The sequence below is a fragment of the Electrona antarctica genome (genome assembly GCF_951216825.1).
Source record: "Electrona antarctica genome assembly, chromosome: 4".
Classification (NCBI taxonomy): Eukaryota; Metazoa; Chordata; class Actinopteri; order Myctophiformes; family Myctophidae; genus Electrona; species Electrona antarctica.
In genome coordinates this window covers 46,692,393-46,717,349 of record NC_136809.1, presented here as the reverse complement: position 1 = coordinate 46,717,349, position 24,957 = coordinate 46,692,393, and the positions used below count along the sequence as shown (strand labels likewise).

Sequence of the window (24,957 nt, the reverse complement as noted above, 5' to 3'; positions counted from 1 at the left end):
ACACACACACAACATTCAAACCAAAATTGTAAAGTAATAGCCACAGTTGTCAATGGTTGTAATTAGGGATGTCCCGATACACTTTTTTCGCTTCCGATCCAATCCCGATACCTCCATTTCTGTGTTAGCCGATACCGATACCGAATACAGATACCAGTGTCGTGATCTCATGTTGTGTTTATAGCTATATCTCGTGTTGTGTTTATAGCAGACTCATCACTCAAATGTGCACTTGCAGTTTGGGCAACTCCAAAGCAACACTGCCAACTGGTTAAATTAAACATTGATTCGTATAGGTATCAAATGCACAGGTTTGATACATTGCCTTCTAGACTCTATTGCATCACCAATGTATTGTGCTAGGTCATGTCAGCTCTTAACTCTTTAAAGGGGCACTTCAAAATATGTTAATAACATTCCGATTGATTGATTGATTGAATACTTTATTGGCAGAAAATGTCAGAAATGTAGGGTACAGTCAAACAGAAATGTAATCAGTACAGGGTATAGTCAAACACACGTCCAATGGGATCACCATCACCGGGAAAAAAAGTCCTTGCGGTCTTGTTTCCATTCAGGTCCTGAAGATTTAGAACACTTTCCTGGGGGTCTTTGTGTGTGTGTGTCCATTGATGGTGATTGCCCTATTGACCCCTACTGGCTTGTATAGGGTCTCAGTGTGCATTTAACTCTGAGAATGTAACCAAATGGACCCGTAAGGATCGATACATTTGCATTGAGGATTTTACCGTGTACTTATGTCTCTCTCTCAGCTTTCCAACTGACATATTATATAGAGATGACTTATCACCCTTATAGTTGAGCTGTCTAACTAGTTCCTCACAAAATACAAGTCGTTTTGGAGCCAATAAACAGTGAATTGGCTAGATAAATAAATCCAGTGTGACATTTTGATCTAGTCTACCTTCCTTAGTCCTAGTCTTTTTCTAGGTTCTATAATGACCCTCTATCACTTCCCCTTCTTAAATAATGAAACGACGACTAGGGGTGGCAGGCAGTGGCTCAGGGGTAGAGTGACCGGATGGCAACCGCAAGGTTCCCAGTTCGAACCCGGGCTCCCCCAGAGTTAGTGTCGAAATATCCTTGAGCAGGACTCTGAACCCCTAATTGCTCCCCATGTGCAGGTTGGTGCCTTGCAATGGCTTGCATGGTTTCCTCCGACATCGGTGTATGAATGTGTGTGTGAAATTGTGAATGGGTGAATGTAATGCACATCTCTGTAAAGCACCTTGGATAAAGGCGCTATATAATTGCACCATTTACCGATGGCCAGGGTTGTGGAAATGCTCTAAGTGCAAAATGTTTTATTCGTAACAAGATCCTTTACTACTCTATTACTATACCCCAACAGTAGTAATAAGGGAAAGATTCTTTTCACGTAAAAGTTCAGCCAGTGCCTTGCTTCAACGTTTAAACCTTCAAGCTTAAATAGGTATGCAAGCTGTAAATTACGCAATACTAATCTCGAAGATTTTTGCCCTTCCTGGAACGATAGCTAACCAACTTGTAAATATCACTTTGCACTCCTAAAACAGACCACTTGTTCAATGTAATACTAATGAATTCAAGTTTCTCTTTGAACCTCGTTTTTTTTCCTAAACTTTTATTCATGAATGTTTCATTTAGACTTGAATACTATACAACGCTTTATTATCTGGCCTCTCGAAATCATCTGCAGTACAAAGGATACATAACTACCTCAAAATGTGGCATCAGTATTCTTCAACAACAGTTTTCAGAATTCAGTTTTAAGTTGTTAATTGTAACTTTCTACATGGTCAGGCTCCATCAGCTCTATCTGACCTGATCATGCCATAATGTGCCAGCCTAGGCTCTCTGCTCCCAGGAGGCTGTCCTTCTATTCAAGTCAATACAACTTCATCCAGATGCAGAGTGGTTGCCCACCATGTCCTGCTGCCTGCTATTATGTTAAAGTCTATCTGTCTGGGTTAAGGAGGTGAATTCCATTGTGTATTTAAATCGCAGCTTAAATCCCATCACTTTTCTCTTGCCTCCGATTGTCCCTAATCTTATCCGAGCTAATCCTATCATTCTTGTGTTATGTTTGCTTCTAATGTAAGTGCCATTGCCTACCGTCTAATTGTTTATTTCGTTATTTTATAGATGTGGTGTCGTTGCTGTATGATATTATACTGTTGATGTGTGAAGCCATTTGAAACGTATGGGCTATACAAAAAATAAGAATGTTGAAACAATTTGTGTTGAATAGGAAACTTGTGCTTCAAGATTTAGGGGGATCGGAAAACCCTCTCCTACATTAATAAAGTCTTAAAGGACCACTTCACCACTTTTCAACTTCTCTTCCTATAATTGGTCCTAACTAATGTTCATGATAAAATACCACCATTTTTTCCTACTCAGTCTGTGTCTCATAGGAAGGCTATGGGCAGTTCAGAAACCCGTCCACCAGTGACATCATCGATGGTGAATCCAAGCTAATAGAAACGGCAGGCATTCTTTTCCTGAAAAGTTGCAATGCAAAAGTTGAAGCCATCGTTCACACGATAATAAAAATCTAAATATATTTTAAAACAAATCTTGTTTAAAAATAATCTACCTAATGATGATGTCACTGGTGGACGGGTGTCCGAACTGCCCAAAGCCCTTCTATGAGACACAGACTGAGTAGGAACAAATGGTGGTGTTTTATCATGAACATTAGTGAGGACCAATTATATGAAGAGATGTTGAAAAGTGGTGAAGTGGTCCTTTAACATAGGGTAAAGATACAGTGTTATTCTTATAGAACTCTATCTCTACTATTGTTATTGCCTAAATGATACTGGGAGTTTCACCAGATTTGCTACTCATAGACAATGCAATAGTAACCTGATCCTTAGTTTGTGGTTAGAGCCAATAATCTACCACCAGCACTTTCTACACCAGAGGTCATAAGGGAAGGCAGGGAAGGGTTACAAGACTACAATCAAAGCTCATGCATACACAGAGTAGTTATTACAATAAATATGACAAAGACATGTCAAAAAACAAGAAATCAATCAATCAATTAAATGTAAAGGGAATGTTCTTAGATTATAATTCCTCTTCTGATCTGTAGGAAACCAAAGAAGAGTTATCAGTCTAAAATTGGCCGTCTGAGGCACTTTGATCTGAAACTGATACATGTTATGTGTAGCACAACTGCAGGCTTTAATATAAAGCAATTTGAACCTCTATATATCCTCATAAGGCCCAATGTTCAATCCACATCCTCTTCTTCAATGAATCTAGCCCAATATATTTGGAAAGGAATACAATAAATAAAATGTAGTACAGATGTGAACAACTGGTTTTGTCTTTTCATTGGTTACATCTACAGTATATGCTGTGCAAATATTATCAACTATGCACTTATTCCTATTATAGTGACACAAATATGGTGAAGAGAAAATATGAACTCATGTATTTAAAGAAAAATCTGCAATAGGGAATCTGCAACAGGGATTAATCAAGCCTATACAAAGTTGGTGTTGACCTATCAGCTGATCATGGAAGTAAAAAAAAAAACACACTGCCAACACTAGAGGGCACCATTACACTGACTTTGTACAGAATCAATAAACAAAGAGGCGCAATCATTATTGAACGAGAAACAGATATGGTATCCCAAGGTGTGAATTCCGTGTGTCCGAGCATAGGCATGGTAACGCCCCACCTGCCTGTGATTGGCCTACCGACACTGTCCTCCGAGGTGGATATGCTGGATCATGATGCCTGGATAGTCTGATGCGAGGTTACTCCGTGGTGGGAAATAATACAAGTAGTATGGTATGATACAAGAGAACGCTAACTTGTAAGTTTTATTTTTGTAGAAGAGGCAAACTAATATTGTTTATTCCGTTTGCTTTGATGGAATAATTGATTGAACATGCACGCCATAATATGATTTGATTTGGGTGTGTCTGTGTTCTAAAATAAAGTGTTTGTGTTGTGTAATTTGTTTGTATGTGTAAACTTGAAACATTATTGTAGGTCTATTTTCCCTTCATCTTTATCCTTTTTAGTGTAATAGTATTAGTTTACTATAATTAGATTAATACACGATAATCAACACTATCAAAGCAAACGGCATTATTGATTTCTCAATCTTACCACAGAGTAACCTGCGTCTCGGAGGACAGACAAGACGGGCAGTGTCAGTAGACCAATCACAGGCAGGCGGGGCGTTACCATGCCTCAGCCATGCCTATGCTCGGACACAAACGGGATTCACGCGTATCCAAGACTGTCCTTTTATCACAGCTAGCTTGTGACGTGTATTAGACCAGGGGTTCACAACGTTTTTGGCCGGGGACCCCCGGAAATGCTTTGGCAATGTCTCGGGACCCCCGCCCCCTCCCGACCCCCAATATAAATTGACTGCTTCAATAACCTTAATAATAGAGAAAATACACCATAAATAAATACTGAAACCAGATATAATCATTAGGAAGGTGTATGCATGTACTATGTGTACCATGTAAACTCTTAATTTTCCATCCATTCAGTTGGGGGAAAAAAAATAATATTTTTTTTCCTTTTTAATAATTTGGGGACCCCCCAAAATAATTTGGCGACCCCCCGAGGGGTCGCGACCCACGGGTTGAGAACCCCTGTATTAGACGGCTACAAAATCAATCAAATGAATGTGTCCCCTGCTGAAGGCTTTGTGTGTGGCAGTGGATCAGTAGTCTACCTGACATAGGGCAAGGCATGCACAAGCAGCAAAATAAGCGACATCAGGGCAAATGTTGATATGAAATGAAAAATGTCATATAATCGGCATTCACATAAAGAAAAATAAAGTAAAGGACTAAGAGTAAATTACTCTGACTCTTACAGTCATTTCAAGTTACAATGTTTGTACCTATACTATTAGCAGCAAGTAAAGCTGTGTAACATAAATAAATATGCTCAGATTGTAATTAATTTTCAGATGTATACTGCCTTTCACTCTTTCAAGTCTCCTTACTGTTGAGCCCTACTTAGCTCAGATTATCCAACAGACTCATGTCCCTCTCATTTTGAATTGTCTCCCCTCAGTGGCAATTATGTCTCATTTTGTCCGCCTCTCCCTAACACTCTCTTTATCACACCGACTTATTCCCCTTCTTTCTTCCCCACTCCCTAAGCTTGTCTCTTTCATTATCTTCCATCACCCTTCTCATCTCATCTTCGAGTACTTCTCCTCCTCCTGCTCGTTCTCCCTTGTTCTTTGGCTGTGACTGAGGGCAGGGCCTGTAACGTAGTCATGGTTGTCTTGGTCCAGTAGTCCAACTCTTTGAAGATCCGGTAGATCCACAGCTTGACCTCGAACAGAACAGTAGGACCGTCAATCTGTTAACATGAAGGGGATACAGGGAGAGGGGAAATGGAGGAAGGGAAGAGAAGAGAAGAGAAGAGAAGAGAAGAGAAGAGAAGAGAAGAGAAGAGAAGAGAAGAGAAGAGAAGAGAAGAGAAGAGAAGAGGAGAGGAGAGGAGAGGAGAGGAGAGGAGAGGAGAGGAGAGGAGAGGAGAGGAGAGGAGAGGAGAGGAGAGGAGAGGAGAGGAGAGGAGAGGAGAGGAGAGGAGAGAAGAGAAGAGAAGAGAAGAGAAGAGAAGAGAAGAGAAGGCCGATGAAGTCTGTCTTCATATCCTACTCTTCATGACCCCATTGACTTTAACAACATTACTGTAGCTCCTACCTCTATGCCTCCTGTATCCGGAGTTAACACAGCAGTTCCATCGACAGCCTTCAGGAGTTCTCCGATGCTGGACAACAGCAGGGCTAATCTCTCCTTCACGGTCTTCCTCTGGCCCTCGTACTCTCCTTTCTCCCCACCGGCCAGCTCCGCGTCCTCCCTGCTGATGGCTCTGTCTAGCAAGCTGCGACACTGTAGAAGGGCAGAGTAGAGACGCCACACTTTGTCTCTGGTCTCCAGTTGGGAGGATGAAGGCGGCACGGACACCAGGCGATCGTCGGCCACAGTGAGATCTGGAGGGAGGCTCTCCTTCTTTCTCTTCAGGAGGATGGAGATTGGTGAGAGAGAGAGCACACAGAAGGGGGACGAAGAAATGAGTGCAGGTGAGAGACTTGGATGACACAACGAAGAAAGGAAAGTGGGTGAGAAAGAATGTGAAAAGATTACATAGTTGGGGGCAGAGACTAGAAAAATATCACAACTTGACAAGGGACATTTACTCATTTAGTAGGAACATTGACTGTAATGATGACATTATTAGACCTTATATTTTAGATACCATGAGCCATGCACCTTTGGGAACTCCTTCCCCTTCAGTCTGCCTCTGGATCAAAGAACGAGGAATGGAAAAATGCACATCGTGTCTGATAAGAACAGATCAACAGAATACCTGTGTGAGTTTTTGAGGGGCGCTAGCCCCTCCTATGCCCAGCTTTGAGGGTTTGTGTAAACACAAACATTGCCTCTTTTTTTCTTGTGTGTGTTTCAAACATTGCTTCTTAACACAAACATTGAATGCCATTGACAATGAATGGCCAGCTTTGAGTGTTTGTGTAAACACAAACATTGAAGACGAAGGTGAGGATGCAAATTGTGATTGGCCGGAATGAGATGATGTATGATGTTAAGAGTGCCCCTCACTTCACATTCTCTTAACATCATACATCATCTCATTCTGGCCAATCACAATTTGCGTAATCACCTTCCTCTTCAATGTATTACTTTGTTGACCTGGACATTTATGTATATAGCCTCTCATTATGACATCATTGGTTTGACGAGAGCCAGACAGTTTATTATAAAAGAGTCTCGGAGACTCGGAGAAGCAGCAGGTTGTCGGGTCGTGTCTACCGATAACAGTTCAACATAAAGTTACCCCCTGACACAAATCTTATACTCATTTTAATCATCCCAGTTCTAGACAACCCGACCCCCGTATCCTTGCCCTCTACGTTTCTTCATGCCCTTCCTTTAGGTAAACATGAACCTTCGCGTCGAGCTGCAATGCAAGAACCTCCACGAGTACCTCGGAGAGTTGAGTCCCGAGGTCCTGGACCGGCTGTACGACCACCCGGCCGTCTGTCTGGCCGTCTACAGGGAGCTCCCGCCGTTGGCCAAGCTCTACGTGATGCGTCTGCTGTTTCTGGACGAGGAGCGGCCGCTGCCGCAGGCCACCGCGGCTCTGTGGGCGACACGGGACAGCCGAAAGGAGCACGACCGCTGCATCTCGGTCCTGAGGGGTCTCAGACTCTGGAACGACGACCGGCGGCCCTCGTCGCAGGACGGCGACCTACCGGGATACGTCATGAACCCTGTGTTCCGAGACAACCTGCGGATAGCGTTGCTGGGCGGCGGGAAAGCGTGGGCCAACGACTGTAGCGCCCTGGGCCCCGACCGGCACGCGCGCGACGTGGAGAGCTTGGACCGCTACGCCGCGGAGCACTGGGAGACCATCCTGCGGTTCATGGTGGGCTCGCCGAGCGCCACGGTCAGCCAGGACCTGGCTCGGCTGCTGGAGCAGGCCGGGCTGATGAGGAGCGAGCCGGGAGGAGGAGAGGCCCCGCCGCTGTCCATCACCTCCGCCGGCTTCCAGTTCCTCCTCCTGGACACGGCCTCTCAGCTGTGGTACTTCACGCTGCGGTACCTCGACACGGCGGCGCAGCGAGGCATGGACCTCGTGGAGATCCTCTCCTTCCTCTTCCAACTGAGCTTCTCCACGCCGGGCCGGTGCTACTCCGTGGAGGGCATGAGCGAGTCCCTGTTCGCCTTCCTGCAGCACCTCAGGGAGTTCGGCCTCGTCTTCCAGAGGAAAAGGAAGTCCAGGCGATACTATCCCACCCGGCTGGCGATCGCTCTGGCCGCGGGAGTCACGACCGACTCTCCCGCCACAGGGGGCGCCACCGGGACCCCCGGAGGAGACACAGGATTCATCGTGGTGGAGACCAACTACCGTGTCTACGCGTACACAGACTCGGAGCTGCAGATCGCGCTGGTTGCGCTCTTCAGCGAGATGTTGTACAGCTTCTCCAACGTGGCCGTGGCTCAGCTCACCAGGGAGTCCGTGCAGCAGGCCATCGCCAACGGGATCACGGCGCAGCAGATCATCCACTTCCTGAAGACCAGAGCGCACCCTGTCATGCTCCGACAGAACCCGCTGCTGCCGCCGACTGTCACGGACCAGATACAGCTGTGGGAGCTGGAGAGGGATCGTCTGCGGTTCGCCGAGGGCGTGCTGTACAGCCAGTTCCTCTCGCAGGCTGACTTCGAGGTTCTGCGAGACAGAGCCGAGGCTCTGGACTGTCTGGTGTGGCAGAATGTTGCTCACAGGATGATGGTGGTGACGCCGCATGGACACACCGAGGTCCGGAAGTTCTGGAAGAGACAGAAGTCCCTCACATGATAGGAGGAGCAGAGAGGGGATGTTTCTTAAACCCCATTAAGACCTGGAACGCATCTGTGTCACCTTAGCTTTTAACCACTTTAACCATTATTTCAAACTTTAGCTGTTGAAAAATAGCAGATGTACAAGCTCGTAGCGTAGCAAGTGCCTTGCTACGAGCTTGTAAATCTGCTATTATTGAAGTCTTGAAAATGTGTGTAAATCTTTGAATATATACTCTTTCCCAGCTAATGTTTTCAACTCAAATCTTTGCTTCTGGGGAGTCCCTGGTACAAAATATTTTGAGATGGAGGTCCGCGGCCAAATACATACATTTTGGGTGTGGTGACGCCACATGGCTTTCAGACATGACATCATGTCTATGGACTTTGTTTGTTTCTTACCCATGCTCCCCCCAAAAAACATCACACTTGTGTGAAGTGAGGGAGGGGTGCCTGACCTTTATGACAGGGTCACTTTACAATTTAGGCATTAAGCAGAATGCCTGAATTGACTAAAATGTCACTTTCATTCATTGCAGCCTGCAGGTTTACTGCAATGAATACACTATACATTGTGTAAAAGAAAACCAGTCACAAGACTATTTCTATCGACCCACATGACATCACATTATGTTTACTGTTGTAAACAAACATTAAAAGTCCATAGACTTTGGCTGACACTCTGTTAAAGTGCTCTAAACAAACATTCAAAGTCTAGATCTCGGCTGCATGCCATATGACGTCATTTCAAAAGCCATAGAGGGGATAGCGCCCCTCAAAAATACAGGCTCCCACTCATGACATCATGTTGCAGCCAAGTCTACTGGATTTTTTGTGACCACAGGTCACATTTACTATGAAAACGTGCATTTCCCGTCAGTCCGTCCGTCCGTCACCCACCCCACACCCCCACATATGGTCATGCCACGTGTCATAAATATTAAGCCGCAGCCTATATATGTGAATGTCCATATATGGAGATCCTGTCATCAAAATTGGCCAGTAACTCTACATCTGACCTCAAACCCTTACATCTCCATATATGGAGTTGACCTGTTCTGACATTCCATTTTCCAAATGTTGATCCTTCCCTATCCATCCTTCCTCTTAGATTTTGACTGATACGATACCTGTCCATTCAAACTCTAGACGGGCCCGCCCCAAAGTTATTAGTGCAGTGCCCGGCCCGGCAGCCAGCGAAAAATAGAGTTCTCAACAGGCCCGAAACTTATGGCCCGGCCCTACCTGGGCCCTCATCAAACCCTGTACACTCAAGACACTGTCCCTGCTGCCACCCTTAGATCTCCATATATGGAGCTGACCTGTTCTGACATTCCATAATGTTGATCTGACCTCATAAAACACTGTACAATCAAGACACGCTACATATATGGCCAGTACAGAATTCATTCCATATGTTGGTCTGGTCCCCCATGCCAAAGTGCCAGCGCACGCCCAGCAGTCTGCTGTCACCCAGGCGACATGTTTATCTGACCGGTGCAACCACTATAGACAGCTATGTGTGACTTGTGTGTGTCCCTGTATCCGAGCACGGAAATAGCATCATTATTGTCACCACCAAGTGTCACTGTTGTGCAGCCTAACACACAGAGGCCAGGGAGGAGAGCTTAACAGTACAGTACAGTACAGTACAGTACAGTACAGTACAGTACAGTACTCTGAACAAAAATCTATTTTTAGATACAGTAGACTGATCAGCTGTGGTCTGACGTAATGTCTGACGTAATGAAATCACACCCGTGTGAACTGGGTGACCATAGCAACCATGCTCATTTTTTGGTACGAACAGACAGACAGACAAACTAACAAAGCCAGTTGTAGGAGTGGTTTACACCACTCAAAAATCGGTATCGTAAAAAAATATGCTATATCGTGAGTATATCGTTATCGTGATAAAAAAAGATTCTATATCGTGATATGAGATTTTGTCATATCGCCCAGCCCTATCTGACCCCCCATTCCAATGCGCCAGCGCTCGCCCAGCAGTCTGCTGTCACCCAGGCGACATGTTGATCTGACCCCCCATTCCAATGCGCCAGCGCTCACCCAGCAGTCTGCTGTCACCCAGGCGACATGTTGATCTGATCCCCCATTCCAAAGCGCCAGCGGTCGCCCAGCAGTCTGCTGTCACCCAGGCGACATGTTTATCTGACCCCCCATTCCAAAGCGCCAGCGCTCACCCAGCAGTCTGCTGTCACCCAGGCGGATGCGTGCACGCAACCTCGCCCTCAGGCGTCTTACTGGTATATATATATATATTATGTACAGTCTATCAACAATGATTATATCTGAATAAATATATGTACAGATCAATAGTGAATATAAGGATGGATGTGTGCAGTCTATCAACACAACAGCGAATGACAATGTATGTGTATATAAACACTAAACAGTACAGTATAGTTCATACTACACAATAAACTGACAAAGTAAATTCCCTTCTCTGAAATCCACACAACAGAGTGAGCCTGGACTGTAGAACATGAAGGCTTCATTATGAAGTTATACCAAGGTGCTAATTTGCAAGCCCATACGAAAGTTAGAGACAGGGTGCTAAAGAGCTAATCTGTGTGCTTAGAGGAGACACAAGGCTGTTTAGACTGGAAAGCAAAAAGAAATATGATTCTGTTGAGCTGTGACATCCCAGTGGCTGGGTAATGTGTCCAGAGACTATTTTCATTCTTCTCATATATCATCATGCAGTTGTGACGATGTGGTAATCTCAGAAAACCATTTTACAAATGATTCAAAACTAACCTCGCCCAAAGGAGATACACTCTACCAGAAATTATTTAATTTATTTGACATCGGTTCCACTGGGGTTTTTACTGTCAAAACCTAGATGATGTTTCAAAGGACTCTCCGCTTTTCGCAGTAAGGGCTGAATGAAACGCCATTAGACATACGGTACATTTACATCTGATTGCCCCCTCCCCAAATAAACAAATATTACTTGATGCCATGTTATGTGGAATGGAATGTACTCAATAACTTGGACGGTAGGCTGAGGCCGTATTGGCTACTGGAATGCTGCAGGCTGTGTGCAGCAAGCACTATGCCATACAGATTACAGAAGTATTGTGTGACAAACTGACTGACAATGCATTCTCTTTCTGCGGGAGCACTGGGTTAAACTGTGTACTTAACCCCATGTACCAGATATACAGTACTAGGCTACATGTACTGTTAACAATACTTGTTAATTAAGAATTAAATTAATCAACCTATCAAAAACAGGGGTATTCAACTAGATAAGGCAGAGGTCCACAAATGTAAGACTTTGTTGAAGATAAAATAAAATTGTGTGGTACGAGGCATAACATGATGGAGTTCAAATGTTTCAGACCCCCACCCTCTTTCTGGTGTGTCATCTATTTTGAGACCTCCCAGAACCAGTACCCTAACCCTAGCCAGTTAATGTCAGAGTTTCATAATATTAGAGTTGATTTGTTATTACACTTTTAAAGCAGCCAGAATAATTCCTTTTCTGACTTCCAGTGGGGGTCTTTCCTCACCTGGGACACCCCAGATCCCTGTGCCTATCTCAGTCATCATTAGAGTCATCGCTTCGCTCTTTTCTTCAGGGGCGTCCAGTGCCAACTAATACTTTACTGCAGGTGTAGACCATTCTAAAAGGTATTTCCTATACAACCAAGGTTAATTCCTCACATTTGTTTAATTTTAGACACTGTGGTAAAGAATATAAACTAAGCCAATATAGAAAGGTGTGTGTGTGTGTGTGTGTGTGTGTGTGTGTGTGTGTGTGTGTGTGTGTCAGTCACAAAACATTTGTCCCTGGCATAACTTCAGTTTTAATCTCAAAGACACGGACGGACAGCCAGTGGCGAAAACATAGTCATCAGCCCTCGGCTGTCCAGCCTGCCGGAGATAATAAACCCAGTATTCTAATATTAGGGGGAGAAAAGGGTTAGCAAAATCAAGAATAAAGAATTTTGAGAGGATCACAATTGAAGTGACCCCCCCTGGAAATGTTAAGCCCATTATGTTCTGACAGCTATGTCCCAGTGAAGAGAAGACTTCCGCACACCCGGTTCTGTTTAGAGCAGATGCGTAGTACTGTGTACTACTGCGTAGGCGACAAGGCAGTACAGGTAGTAGAAGGACGGAAACCCGCACACTGCCACTTGCTGGTTCAAGAGCTTTTATTTAATAAATACGAGCAATGTTTTGGTCTTGAGACCTTCCTCAGGCTTGCGTTGCTTTTATTTATTAAATAAAAGCTCTTGAACCAGCAACCAAGGGGCAGTGTGCGGGGCTCCCTCCTTCTCCTACAAGTTATGTCCCAGACAGCAATTTTAGCAAAATAATCCTACGATACCGCAATAAAATGGTTACGCATTAAGAGATAACCACTAAGAAATGTGTAACTCATTAATAGTAACCAAATGAATGATTAATTAACCATTAAAAAACGGTTATGAACGCTCATTATGGGTCACAACAGGCAGGCATATTAAGTTAAGGTAAAGAAGTGAAACAGTCATATATCCTTTGAGTTGCATATTCCAGGCCGCTCCCTTGCTCCCAGCAAGCTGGATGAAAAAAGGAACGGATGAGGCAGTAAACTGGAAGCAAACCAGGACATTTTAATAACCAGCAGCACTCACACCTATAGTCAAAGAGACTCATGAAAACATATGATGGCTACATGCCCAGGCAAACGCCCACCTCTGTCATTCGTTTTGGGTACCCCACCACCTCCCACCACGCAGTCAACATTCCTTTATACCCCCTGCTGTACCAGACAAAATATACACACAATATACACACACACACACACACACACACACACACACACACACACACACACACACTTCTCAGCCTCTTATCTCTTTTTAACACACATCTTTCTCTTTCCCTCTCACACTGTCTGTTTTACACACACGCCCACGCGCGCGCGCACACACACACACACACACACACACACGCACACACACACACACACACAAACTTATGTTCCATTTAACCTTGGCCTACCTACTCCTTCCATCAAAGAATCCTCTCAAACTCATATACCCGGTACTCTCTAGAATGAATCATAAATTGGGATCTCTCTACTCAGACAGTGCATGCACGAAGATGTAAGGGACTCACAAAAAGTTCCAATAAGAGGGTGCATTCATGGTGCAACTGCTCGGCGATAGCAGCAGCTCTCCCCGTCGTGGTCCGAGTGGGTTCCGAGCCGGTCATCGTGCCTCTTGTTCGCCTCTCTGCCATCAGTGCCATGGTGGTTGGAACTCTACTCGACTGACCGGGCCGGGCTACAGGGACGCGCAACAGGCTGGCTCCGACCTACACCAGTGACATCCCAATGAGCACCAGATTCCTGGCCATAGCTAGTTCAGGCAGCCTGCAGCCAGTCCCTCCCCTTCCGATGCCCTCGCTGGCTGAAAGTCAGCCAGTTTCATTAGTAAAAGATTTGAAAACGGGAACCAGTCCGGTGGTGCTTCTCACTATTCATTACTTGCTGGATAGTACTGTGTGGTTGGGTTACAGTGAGTGCGGTAAGTCTCTTCAGCCCCGCCCTTTCCCCCAGGAACCTGATGCCAAGCAACAGGAATTTAACGGGACCAGTCAGTCACCAGCCGTTCAGGCGGAGCGGAGGGAGGAGTTTATTTATTCACGAGGCTTATCTGATTTACTGCCGGTAAATGGTAATGATAAAAGTAACTTTAGCTTGGATGTAGCCAGTCGAGCATTCATCCAAAGTTAAACTGACCATCCTGTTGGCATGCATTCATTCATTGTAAGTTGTAACATTTCAGCAACAGCAACAACAAAAATAAATAATATTAATATATTGATGACACAACAATAAGCATGTAAAAAAAATATTATTATCATGAATAGTGGAATTATTATTATTATATTATTATTAGAAGAAGAAGAAGAAGAAGAAGAAGAAGAAGAAGAAGAAGAAGAAGAAGAAGAAGAAGACATTGGACAGGATAGGATTGGGTACTTTATTTGTTGCATATATGCAAATAGCCATGACATGATTATCTCTTCACATTTATTGAAATAATAATTCAGATTTAAAATGTGTAGGATTTGGCAGTGCCAGTGAAGTAATCCAAAACGTAACGAAATAAAATCACAATATCACAATTGGATTAATTAAATGAAATAACTAGGTCTGCAAAAAGAGGAGTGCTTTTGAAACTGCAATGCCATGCCGGTGCTGTAGGTGGCATAGATACATCAAAACAACCCTTCTTTCAGCTGCTAACCTACAGTAGCTGCTAATGTTTACCAACGACTTAAGTTAGAAGTTGTCTGCTTCTGCTTATAGCATTTTCTCAGCACCTTTCAACTTTTTTTGCCGTACGTTTAATTCAGAGTACTTCATCTCCAAGAGACAGGAATAACGATTGAGCTTTGCTACGCGATTTCATTTAAATGAATTCTCTTGTCGGCTACGGAATGTCCTCTGATTCAGAGAGTGAAGGGGATGGAGATGATGGCAACCACGGTGGTACTACCAGGTCAGTGTGTGTGTGTGTGTGTGTGTGCGTGTGTGCAAACATCTTTTATTATAAGCCATTGTCGGGTAACGTTAGTCATACAGTCTATTTTGTAAGCTAGCTTACTTATGGTTTATAAGGGTATATATAGCCTGTGTAATGACTGGCTGTTCCAAATTGATATGGAATATCTGGATCCCTAAAACGTCTACTTGTACTTAATACCTGTGTGTGTGTGTGTGTGTGTGTGTGTGTGTGTGTGTGTGTGTGTGTGTGTGTCGCCTACCCACTACCCCTGCCCCCTCTCTCTCATTTACATAAACAAATATTTACAATATTGTGTATGTACTCTCTTACCACTGTCTCTCATTCCCTCATAGCACTGGGAGTGAGGTGGGCAGCAGGGACACTGCTGTCAAGAAGAACCGTAACTTCCTGCTGGAGTCCAATTCAGCCTCCAGTGAGTCAGAGAGTGAATCTGAATCGGCAGAAGCACGGGCAGAACCTCCACCACCACCACAGAAGCGGGCTGTGGCAGCGGTATCCTCCGCACCATCCCGCCTCGCCCCCAGACGTCCGCTTCCCAGTCCCAACAAACTCCCCCCTCCTCCGCTGAGCGCCTGCGCCGGTAGCAGTGTGTTTGCCAACCCCTTCAAGATTCAGGCCGACGAGAAACTCAGTGTGTTACAGAAGCACGTCCCCCTCACCCTGCAGGCCAAGCCCTCCCAGATAGGAGGCAAGAGGATGTGCGTGGCGTACAGAAAGGACGGGAGGTGCCGCTTTGGAATCAAATGCAAGTTTGCTCACGACAGTGACCTGCAGACCTCAGGCCTTCCCAGTGGACACTCTGTGGGCGATGACACACAGGGTTCAGAGAAGCTTGAACCCCATATGCACGGGTCTTGTGATGGAGAACCCCAGGGTGATGGTGAGACTGAGGAGCAACAAGGGAGGAAGAGGAGGGTAGGACTGAGTAACACCTTAATCCCTCCCAAACGAGCCATGAAGCAGTTTGCTAGACAAAGGGACAGAGAACGCCATCATCTGTCCTAAACGCTTAGAGAGAGTACACACATTGGACTATTGGATTGGAACATGAAGTGCTGAATCATGTTAAAACTGCATTAATTTGGTAGACAGGACAGACTACTTTACAATAGGGCCAACAGTTTTTTTTAAGTGGTGCAACCACTTCCTTAAGTGAGTATGTGTGTGGGTGCCTGCCTGCCTGGGTGCGTCTGAGCACGAAAACACCATGGTTGTTTTTCACCACCTGTGCGCAACCTAACACACACACGCACATATTAACTGTATATATGGTGATTTTGGGTGTGCCAGTATAGTACAGTACAGTAGAGGGACCCCCACACGGTAACTCTGTCATTTCTCAACCGTTTCGGACACGGGGCGGCTCGCCGCAATCGGGCCGGCACCCTGGGTGCGTTCCTGTGGGTCTGGAACCCCCCCCCCCCCCCCCCAGGGACCCCCACACGGAGTTGCACCACTTACTTCACACGGGTGTGATTTCTTTACAGCACTGTATCACTCACATTATCAAATGTATTGCATCATAAACATTTGAGTACATACAGATATGGAATGCAGGTGTGTACTCAAATGGTTTATTATTACTAATAATTAATTGGAGTAGAGTAAAATTAATTTCCAATTTTGTTTAACTTTGAGGATCGGATTGAGATGGTCAAAGTAAAGGGCCAGGCTGGCCCTCTGACTGCATGTTGCCCATGTGTTCCCTAAAGGGTCTGTTCTAGTCTAAAGCTAAAACACTGTTAAGTTCCCAATGGTTAGGGATTAATGTTGTGTATTTCCATGTTTCCAGCCTGTCTCGAATGACTCAAACCATGCATTTTCCCCGTTATAATAAATACACTGTTTGTACAAGTTAATGTAAAAGACATTTATTTACCTCATAAATTAACAGAATCTTCTCTTACCACACATCCAACATCACAAATTATGGGAGTATTGACACATGGTGCAGGGACATATTGGCCACTGAAAGTTCATCACTGTCCAATGGCTATTGCTTATATAATTTATAGCGCTATGCTATAGCCAGTATCTTAGCATCTATATGAAAAACTTTCTTGTTGTATAGCTAATTTCAATGCCCAAAGTAGTCTTTTGGTTAACAAACTGCAACTATTTTGGACTTCCATAAACACAAAACCTGCTACATTGTGTTTTCCCTTCAGTCAAGCTTGACAAATTCATAAGAAAAATAAAATCCTGCAACAAAACTTCTATATATGGCCCATTTAACTGTAACTTTTCTCAGGTATGGAAAACCCGATTGCTCATATTCAATGACTTTTCCAGGTGTTCTGTGACCATTCAGGTATTGAGTCAATACATTTCAATACTGTAATTTTACATTGAGAAATGCTATATTACTGCATAACAGGCTTTGCGATAGCAAATCCTCCTATATCTGTTTTTAGCATTAATAAACACACAAAAGGCCAGTAAAAGTTATGAGGACTAACATTATTTCACCTTATGTACAAAGGCAACAACTTACAGATACAAATACGTACGTATCTTTCCCTGATAGATCTAAAAAGCTACCAAAAAGTGACTATGGGTGAATAATACATAACATTATGGTGATCCTATGTGTGTGTCTCAAACTTTGTATTACAGTATATAGCGTCACAGATAATATAGTTGGCTACTATCTTTGCCAGCAGTCCCCAAACTCTTTTGGCCGTGCACCCCCCCGTTACCTCCTGACCTAGCTGACGCACCGCTTGTTGTCTTGTTGTATTTGGCCGATTTATTTTTATTTTCATGATTATGGCAAATAATCACAGAATGTCACTGCACTGAGAGACATGCAGCTGCTGTATACTCCCGCAGCTGCTCTATACATCTCCTTGCAACAGTGTTTTACCAGATTTTGCCGCCATTACCCTTTTCATGTCACGCAATCCCCTAGAGGGCGTGCGCGCACCGCAAGGGGTGCACGCACCACAGTTTGGGAACCCCTGCTCTAGTATGCACAGTTGCACACATGTCCTTCCTCATATGATAACCTGTGTCACATGGCCCACTGTACTATCAGTCAGAACTTCCCCTTCCTGCTCCCAGACCACATCCCCCTCCCCTCCCACTTCCGTCTGATGATGCAGGGAATTAGCTGACGGAGAAGACGTGAGCACTGAGGTGTCTAGAACGTAGGTTTCCCCATTGTTGGAGGATGGATCCTGAGGTTGGAGCTGGGACGCCGATAGCAGAGACGGGCTGGAGCAGGTGGTCTGCAGGGTGTGGAGCTGCTGAGGTGCTAGTATAGGGATTTGTTGAATATGGGTTTGGGACTGGCTGACAGGCTGGAACGTCATGTGTAGGATTTGAGTCTGTCCCTGAACCTGCTGCTGCTGTGAGGAAAATGACTGCATAGACATCGGCGGCTGCTGCAGCTGATGCTGCAGATGTGATTGTTGCTGGGTCACCACTGACCCAGAATGGAGGGTCAACTGCCCGATATGTGACTGCTGTGAATGCTGAGCTGCCTGCACAAACTGGAGGGGCATCTGGAACTGGAGGTGGGTCTGCTGCTGGTTCTCAGCAGGAGAAGGGGGGTCAATGGGGGACAGCGCAATGGTCACTGGCACCTGCATGGTGTGGAGGCTCTGGTCTTGACCCAACAACACCACCTGGTGGCTCACTTGTTGGGCAACCTGACCCATCTGGGACAACTGAGCCACCTGTGCCACCTGATGCCCAACATGCCCCATCTGGCTCAACTGTGCCACGTGCCCAGCCTGCCCTACTTGACTCACCTCCAGACTGGTGACCTCTGCCTGGACAGGGTTTCCGTGAAATTCCAGAAGGGACGCAGGGGTGGTGATGAGGGCGCCGGCGTTGGCCGCCAGCGCCTCAGCAATTAGTACCTCTGGGTGACTCTTGGCCTTATGGGCCACCACACAGTCCTTCTTCTCAAACTTTTTGCCACAGATGGAGCAGGAGAACTGGTATGTTGCATCAGCATCGTGCTTCTTCATATGCCAATTCAGAGAGGCCTTCTGGCGACAGGTGAAGCCACAGATCTCACACCTATCAGATAGGGATGGGAGAGGAAGGGAGCATGTTAGAATGAGAAGAGTAAATGCTTATTATGATAGACTGAAAGAAGAATGACATTCATCACAAACAGAGAGACACTCACTGGAGGGGCTTCTCTCCAGTATGGATCATGCGGTGCACAGCCAGGTTGTGGGAGCTTTTGAATGCACGAGCGCAGAACTCACAGATGTAGTCCCTCTGGTCTGAACATCACAAAAACACAATGTTATCATTCCTTTTTGGAGATGTATTTATTGAAAGGTATCCAACTGACTACTGCTCATGTGTGTGTTGTGTATGGAGCGTCGCAGTCCCGACCCCCTACCATGGACCAGGAAATGATTCTCCGTTCATTTTCCTCATAGACATTTCAGAAAGTATTTATTTAAAGACGTTTACGCCGCGGACAAAGCCAACTCGAGTCGTGACAAATCATGACAACAAACACAATTTTTGGGGCCGAAAAAATAATTAGAAAGAAGAAAAAAACGGCAGGTTACAACACTTTTTTTGTTGTTTTTCTTCTTTGTAATTATTTGTTTGGTCCAAAATATTGTTTGTGTTGTCATGAGTTGTCACGACTCGAGTTGGCTTTGTCCGTGGCGTAACCGTCTTTAAATAAATACTTTAAGAAATGTCTATGGGAAAAATGCATTGGGATTCATTTCCTGGTCCATGGTAGGGGGCGGGACTGCGACGCTCTATACTGTACACAGTACATAGGCATGCATACCTGTGTGATGCTTAGCGTGACGCAACAGCTGCTTCTGTAGTCGGAACAGCCTTCCACATGAGGGGTGAGGACATACGTACTTCTTTTTCAGTAGGTGCTGGTACTTAATATGATGCTGGGTGGAGAGGAAATAGGAGGCAACAAGAACGTAACACATTTACACAATGGATGGATTCTCAATCATGCATTTTATATTACTGAATTGACCTCTGTTATGAACTGGCATAATAGGCCCACTCATCATAAGGCATTCCAACTGGGTTGTTGTGCTTGCTGTGACAAACCTGTAGGTAGCGAGGATGAGCCAGAACTGTGCCACACCCTTCCATTTCACAACGCACATACTGAACTGGGGGTTTCTTTCTGTGTGTGGGGGCAGGACGTACAAATATATATATTTGTTAATACATTTGTTAAACAACACAATTAAAATAAATACAACAATACATTTATTATTTTAAATTACTCATGGATAAAATGACAAAATGGGTGTATTCCCTCCCTCATCCATGAACGAGGAATAAGGCAAGCTATGCGGATGGTGGGACCTGATTGGCACTGAGGGGGCGCTTGTTTTACAGGTTAGGGTAAAGGTTGGGTTTAGGCATAGTTTTTGAGAGGTTTATAATCCCGCCCTACTAGTAGTAGCCGGCGTTGTAAAACAAGCGCCCATCAGGTCCCACTGTCCGCGAAAAAGAGTGTCCCCCTAAGCTAAAGGCCAGTGGAGCCCCTGGTCTAACCTTCTCTTTGGAAGCCGTGGAGTTTTGTCGTCTTTCCTCCTTCTGCCCCTCCTGGAAAAAGAACAAAGTCGATTCAGTCAAGTATACAGTATGTGATCAGGAGAACGATGGACAATCAAAACAACGTAACATACTTTCTGGGTCCATCCGGGTCCTCGCCCGCATCTTCCTCCAGCTTCACCTCCTCCTCCACAGACTCCGTGTTCTCAGAACCCTCTATCTTTATGTCCGCAACCTCTCTTTCTTTGTCTTTAGTGGGAGTTTTATCTTTCCTCTCCTTCTGTCTAGGAGGGGCCCTTCGCTTCACTTTGGGGACGTCTCTGAGAAATGCAGAAAAGAGAGACGGGGAACTTCAGGGACCGGACATATTTTACACCCCTATTGAGATGACAGCAGATATTTCGATCTGCAAACTTTGCACCGCGCATGTGTGTGTGTGTGTGTGTGTGTGCGTGTGTGTGTGTGACACACACAACCTTTCAGCCTTGGGGTTGTAGCTCTGGTCATTCAGATCATCTTTGAAAGGAACATCCTCTTCATCACTGCTGAGTCCCTCGACGTCCTCCGCACCGCTGGAAAAAAAAATAATCAACAGAAATCAGTGCTATACACCGAATGCTCTCTCCTTACACAGTTTGCACCAGTTGCAATTCTATGGTTTATGATTGGGGTACCTTTGTGTCTGTAGTACTTGGAAGTCTAGGTCACTGGGGTCATTCTGAAATGGAGGGCCTTCATTATTCATGCCTGAAACATCAGCATCCTCACCTTCCTCTTTCTTCTCACTGTGAAGGAAGTAGGACAGAGGTCAATGAAACGTTCACACAATCTGTGCCCGTCTGTCTCCCACACTTCCAAATATGGGGATGATCTGTAATATAGCTGGCGCCACTGTTTCTCTCTGAGTGTGTGTGTGTGTGTGTGTGTGTGTGTGTGTGTGTGTGTGTGTGTGTGTGTGTGTGTGTGTGTGTGTGTGTGTGTGTGTGTGTGCGTGCATCAATAAAATGACCAATTTTCTATATAAGAATATACAGTTTACTCACACTGCATCAGTATTTGCCTCTTTATCTTTCACCTCTGCCTCCCCTGCTGCATAACCAGAGAGAGAGCGAGAGAGAGAGAGAGAGAGAGAGAGACAGAGGGAGACACAGAGAGATCATGAGCACTAGCAAGACTACATAAAATAACTACATACAATATTGTACCGTACTGGCATGGTGCACTGTAATGCATTCAATGTTTGTGTTTACGCAAACCCTCAAAGCTGGACATAGACCAGGGGCTAGCACCCCTCAATGAATTTGTTCACCAGGATAAATAATCTGTGTGAATTATTCAAGTCCTCTTAATTTATTCTCTGTTGTATCTCTTGCACCTTGGCTGGTAGCCCAAGTCTGGCAGTGCGCCGCGGGTTTGACTCCCGATCCCGACGGCCTTTACTGCAGGTCACCCCCCTCATCTCTCTCCCCCATTTCCTGTCAGACTACTGTCTGTCCCTCTATAAAAAATATAAAATAAAAGGCAAAAGCCACACAAAAAAAGGGTAACACAAAAAGTCCCTGGGACTTGTTTCCACTGTGGTCCTATATTATGTATTTAATTCATCAACTACATAGCATTAAACATTTACAAAAACAAAACACTATATGTACAAAGGAGCAAAAGGAAAAATTGTGTCAGTGAAATGTGAATGACACCTTTCTATGGGAATTTGCATTTACCTCCCCTTGTGGTCTCCTGAATGATAGATGTTTTTTGGGGCCAATTTCAAAAGAAACCAGTGATTCACATCTGTTAATGGATGGTGTCCTACAAGCTCACAATGTGCCACATCTGTGATGCATTGTGAGCTTGTAGATTGGCTATTTTGGGGCGTTTGCGGCACAAGTATAAATCTAAAGCTTTACTCTGATTTGTAGTGACTAGCAGTCCAGATAACTAAAACATGCCATTTAATTCCTAGCTAAGCAGGTTGCTCACCAGCAGGATTCTCTGTGCCCGGTTCACTCTTACACACAGGCTTGGCAGAGCCCCTGGCAGCCCTGGCACCAGGAGCTTTGGCACGGGTCTGCAGTGGGGGGCGTCTAGACAGAGGACCTCCTAGAGAGCAATGAAATCATGGCATCAAACACCTGGCATCAGATAATGTGACACATTAACTTACGTTTCATCAGAGAGGGAAAGACCATGACATTTAAGCAATATCAAAGAAAGACATATACAAAGATTTGGCTTTCATTAATTGTGTGTGTTCATTTAATTTGAGGCAGATTACCTTGAGCATCTGCTTCAGGTTTCTTGGAGTCCCCTGAACTGCAACAGGGAAAGATAAAGATAAAATAAAAACTAGTTGTTTGTTTGCGTATTACAGTTATCTGGCTGATGATGCCCTTCAGCCTGATTATGTCAGCAAGCTATGTTTATTCACTAACACTTCGTATCGATCAGAGCACGCAGACGTTCGCAAACAGTAGCATGAAACAAGACACTGACACATTTTAAGACAGGTAAATGTACCCCACCCTCTCTTCATCTAATGCAGATGTATACAGCAAGGGGACGAACTATACCGAAAGGCGTGTTTTTGACAGGACTTGATCCGACCGAGTTTGTAGGTACTAGGTAGTGACAAGTTTGAAACTGATGCTAGATTAGTGTTGTTTTTTTCTTCTTCCCTTATCTGTTAGTTATCTGTAAGCTACATCTAAAACAAATAGTGCTGACTGCTGACATAGACCCGTTACCTTGATTCAACAGTAAAAACTTACTCTTTAGTTTGAACGCTGTCACCTGCTGCGACGTCCGCAGCATCCTGTGCCGCTGAACCCGCGGATTCCACGCTCCTCTTTCGTCTGGAATGAGAAACTTTCCTCCGCTTGGCCGCGCCGGTGTCCGCGACCGGTTCGTCTTCATCGTCGCTCTTGCTGTCCTTCAGCCAAGCCGGCACAGCCCGGGTCGATCGGTCTCGTAAAACCCGTCCAGAGCTCTGCGGGCTCGGCGCAGCTCCGTTGACGTCCGGGGTCGCGGGGACACCGGACCTCGGACGCGGCGCTCCCCGCTCCCTCAGGCCCCTTCGCGGTGTGACCGCCGTACTACTACCCGCGGTCTCTTCCGTGGCCTTGTTGTCCACGGGCTGTCCTTTATTAACGTCCCCGGTCGGGTCACTGTCCGGTTCCATCACCGTCCGTATCCCCTTCTTTGCACTTTCGATTCCGCGTACACTTGAGTAGGTTTACATGCAATTTGAGGAAGAATGGAACAGATCTGATATACAGACGTTTTGGTTGCAAGAGGCCCTTGTCCAACAGTGTGACATATTTAACAGAACGCGTTGGCTTCGTCGTATATTATACGCATCAAATTATTGATTATGAATTTAAAACTTTTCTTAATTATCTATTCAGTAATAAACGAATATAATTTTAAAGAAGCAGACACTATTTTTGCGTTCTTAAAGCTATAGTAAACCTACTTATTCGCACGGGCCTAGAGCACAGCCATTTTGTGTGCTTTGTTGCGTCTCCTTTAAGCCAAGGTTGGCTTCATGCGCAGCAAAGCCATTTCAACAGATCGCGAAACCATGTGGATTTCCTCTGGAGCTCTAGAGAGCAGGTTGACTCCAGCTACACTGTTTATAAATCTACAAAACAGCGGCAGCAATGCAAAACATGTACAAAGACGACCGTTCTAAGGATTGTGGGATTTGTAGTGCAGTTATGAGAGGGGGACTTTTTTAATATAATTAAAATAGGGGTTGAGGGGACAAAATTAGCTAATTGTATTGGATTATTTTAATTGTAAATGGCATATAATATAATACTACTACTACTACTAGGAATCGGTGATGGTGGTAGTGATGATGATGATAATAATAATAACAACAACAATATTAATGTATTACTATTAATGACATAAATTAAGTTATTCATCTTACTATTCTATTATACTAAAATGTAGGCCCATATCCATATTCGGTTATGCAAATTGGTATTATTATCACTTAACTTCTTTTATTATCAGAAACCTGGGAAAAGAAGAATGAGCAAATAAATCTGTTCCCTAATGCTATATTCTGTACTTTTATGGAGCTATAATATGGCTACCATGTTGAAGACTATACTGTATGTCCAAATGGTTTTGAAAGGGGGTAGGCTATAGGGCACCGGGCATATTTGAAAATATGAAAATACTTAGGGCCGACTTCATCTCCTGGCATACTGTATCTTTAGACCATAACAATATGTCACATAGGCTACAGTAAAAATGCATTGCATTTTAACAATTGTAGGCTATATTTGTCTATTGTGCAAATTGTAGCCAAATGTAATCTGCTGTGTGAACAAAACAATCAGCCTTATTCCACCGCATTATCACTGCATTGTTATTGTACTGTATTTACAGTCCAATAAATTACCTTTTGTTCAATTGTAACTAAGCGTAGACAAATGTAAAGTATAAAAAGGTTTGACATGAGGCATCTTGAGAATGAAACGACTCAAGGAACAAACAGTTATACAATCATTTAAAAA

At 44.6% G+C, this 24,957-nt stretch overlaps 4 protein-coding genes across 5 annotated transcripts; 2 read left to right on the top strand and 2 right to left on the bottom strand.

The window, feature by feature from the left end:
* Positions 1–3,561: 3,561 nt before the first annotated feature.
* Positions 3,562–13,922, bottom strand: cntf (ciliary neurotrophic factor). Its single transcript, XM_079500427.1, has 3 exons — positions 13,500–13,922; positions 5,706–6,020; positions 3,562–5,358 (listed from the first exon to the last, which is right to left on the bottom strand). The coding sequence occupies exons 1-3, from the start codon at positions 13,629–13,631 to the stop codon at positions 5,191–5,193; spliced, it is 615 nt and encodes a 204-aa protein (XP_079356553.1). The 5' UTR covers positions 13,632–13,922; the 3' UTR covers positions 3,562–5,190.
* LOC306922659 (general transcription factor IIH subunit 4-like) lies at positions 6,964–8,382 on the top strand (the record flags this gene model as incomplete). Its single annotated transcript, XM_079500418.1, has 1 exon — positions 6,964–8,382. The coding sequence occupies one exon, from the start codon at positions 6,964–6,966 to the stop codon at positions 8,380–8,382; it is 1,419 nt and encodes a 472-aa protein (XP_079356544.1).
* Positions 13,923–14,558: 636 nt separating the features above from the next.
* Positions 14,559–16,776, top strand: LOC306922665 (uncharacterized protein). The gene is made up of 2 exons (XM_079500424.1): positions 14,559–14,890; positions 15,250–16,776. Exons 1-2 carry the CDS (start codon positions 14,805–14,807, stop codon positions 15,920–15,922), a joined length of 759 nt encoding a protein of 252 aa, XP_079356550.1. The 5' UTR covers positions 14,559–14,804; the 3' UTR covers positions 15,923–16,776.
* zfp91 (ZFP91 zinc finger protein, atypical E3 ubiquitin ligase) lies at positions 16,773–24,022 on the bottom strand. Of its 2 annotated transcripts, none has more exons than XM_079500391.1 (12): positions 23,197–24,022; positions 22,704–22,741; positions 22,409–22,525; positions 21,472–21,517; positions 21,103–21,213; positions 20,905–21,000; positions 20,563–20,748; positions 20,429–20,479; positions 19,973–20,051; positions 19,689–19,803; positions 19,059–19,158; positions 16,773–18,946 (listed from the first exon to the last, which is right to left on the bottom strand). In XM_079500391.1, exons 1-12 carry the CDS (start codon positions 23,604–23,606, stop codon positions 17,914–17,916), a joined length of 2,382 nt encoding a protein of 793 aa, XP_079356517.1. In that variant the 5' UTR covers positions 23,607–24,022; the 3' UTR covers positions 16,773–17,913. The 2 variants fall into 2 exon arrangements, with proteins under 2 accessions (XP_079356517.1, XP_079356516.1); XM_079500390.1 differs by having other exon boundaries at positions 22,409–22,528; positions 23,197–24,020.
* Positions 24,023–24,957: the final 935 nt, after the last annotated feature.

Excerpts from the sequence above, each read along its gene's own strand:
- cntf (XM_079500427.1), bottom strand. The coding sequence starts at position 13,631 with ATGGCACTGATGGCAGAGAGGCGAACAAGAGGCACGATGACCGGCTCG. Across the intron at positions 6,021-13,499 it reads CCCTCTTATTGGAACTTTTT|AGAAAGAAGGAGAGCCTCCC; the intron begins GTGAGTCCCTTA and ends ATCCTCCTGAAG. Across the intron at positions 5,359-5,705 it reads CGGATACAGGAGGCATAGAG|ATTGACGGTCCTACTGTTCT; the intron begins GTAGGAGCTACA and ends TCATGTTAACAG.
- LOC306922665 (XM_079500424.1), top strand. The coding sequence starts at position 14,805 with ATGAATTCTCTTGTCGGCTACGGAATGTCCTCTGATTCAGAGAGTGAA. Across the intron at positions 14,891-15,249 it reads AACCACGGTGGTACTACCAG|CACTGGGAGTGAGGTGGGCA; the intron begins GTCAGTGTGTGT and ends ATTCCCTCATAG.
- zfp91 (XM_079500390.1), bottom strand. The coding sequence starts at position 23,606 with ATGGAACCGGACAGTGACCCGACCGGGGACGTTAATAAAGGACAGCCC. Across the intron at positions 22,742-23,196 it reads GACAGCGTTCAAACTAAAGA|TTCAGGGGACTCCAAGAAAC; the intron begins GTAAGTTTTTAC and ends TCCCTGTTGCAG. Across the intron at positions 21,214-21,471 it reads GAGGCAAATACTGATGCAGT|TGAGAAGAAAGAGGAAGGTG; the intron begins GTGAGTAAACTG and ends CTTCCTTCACAG.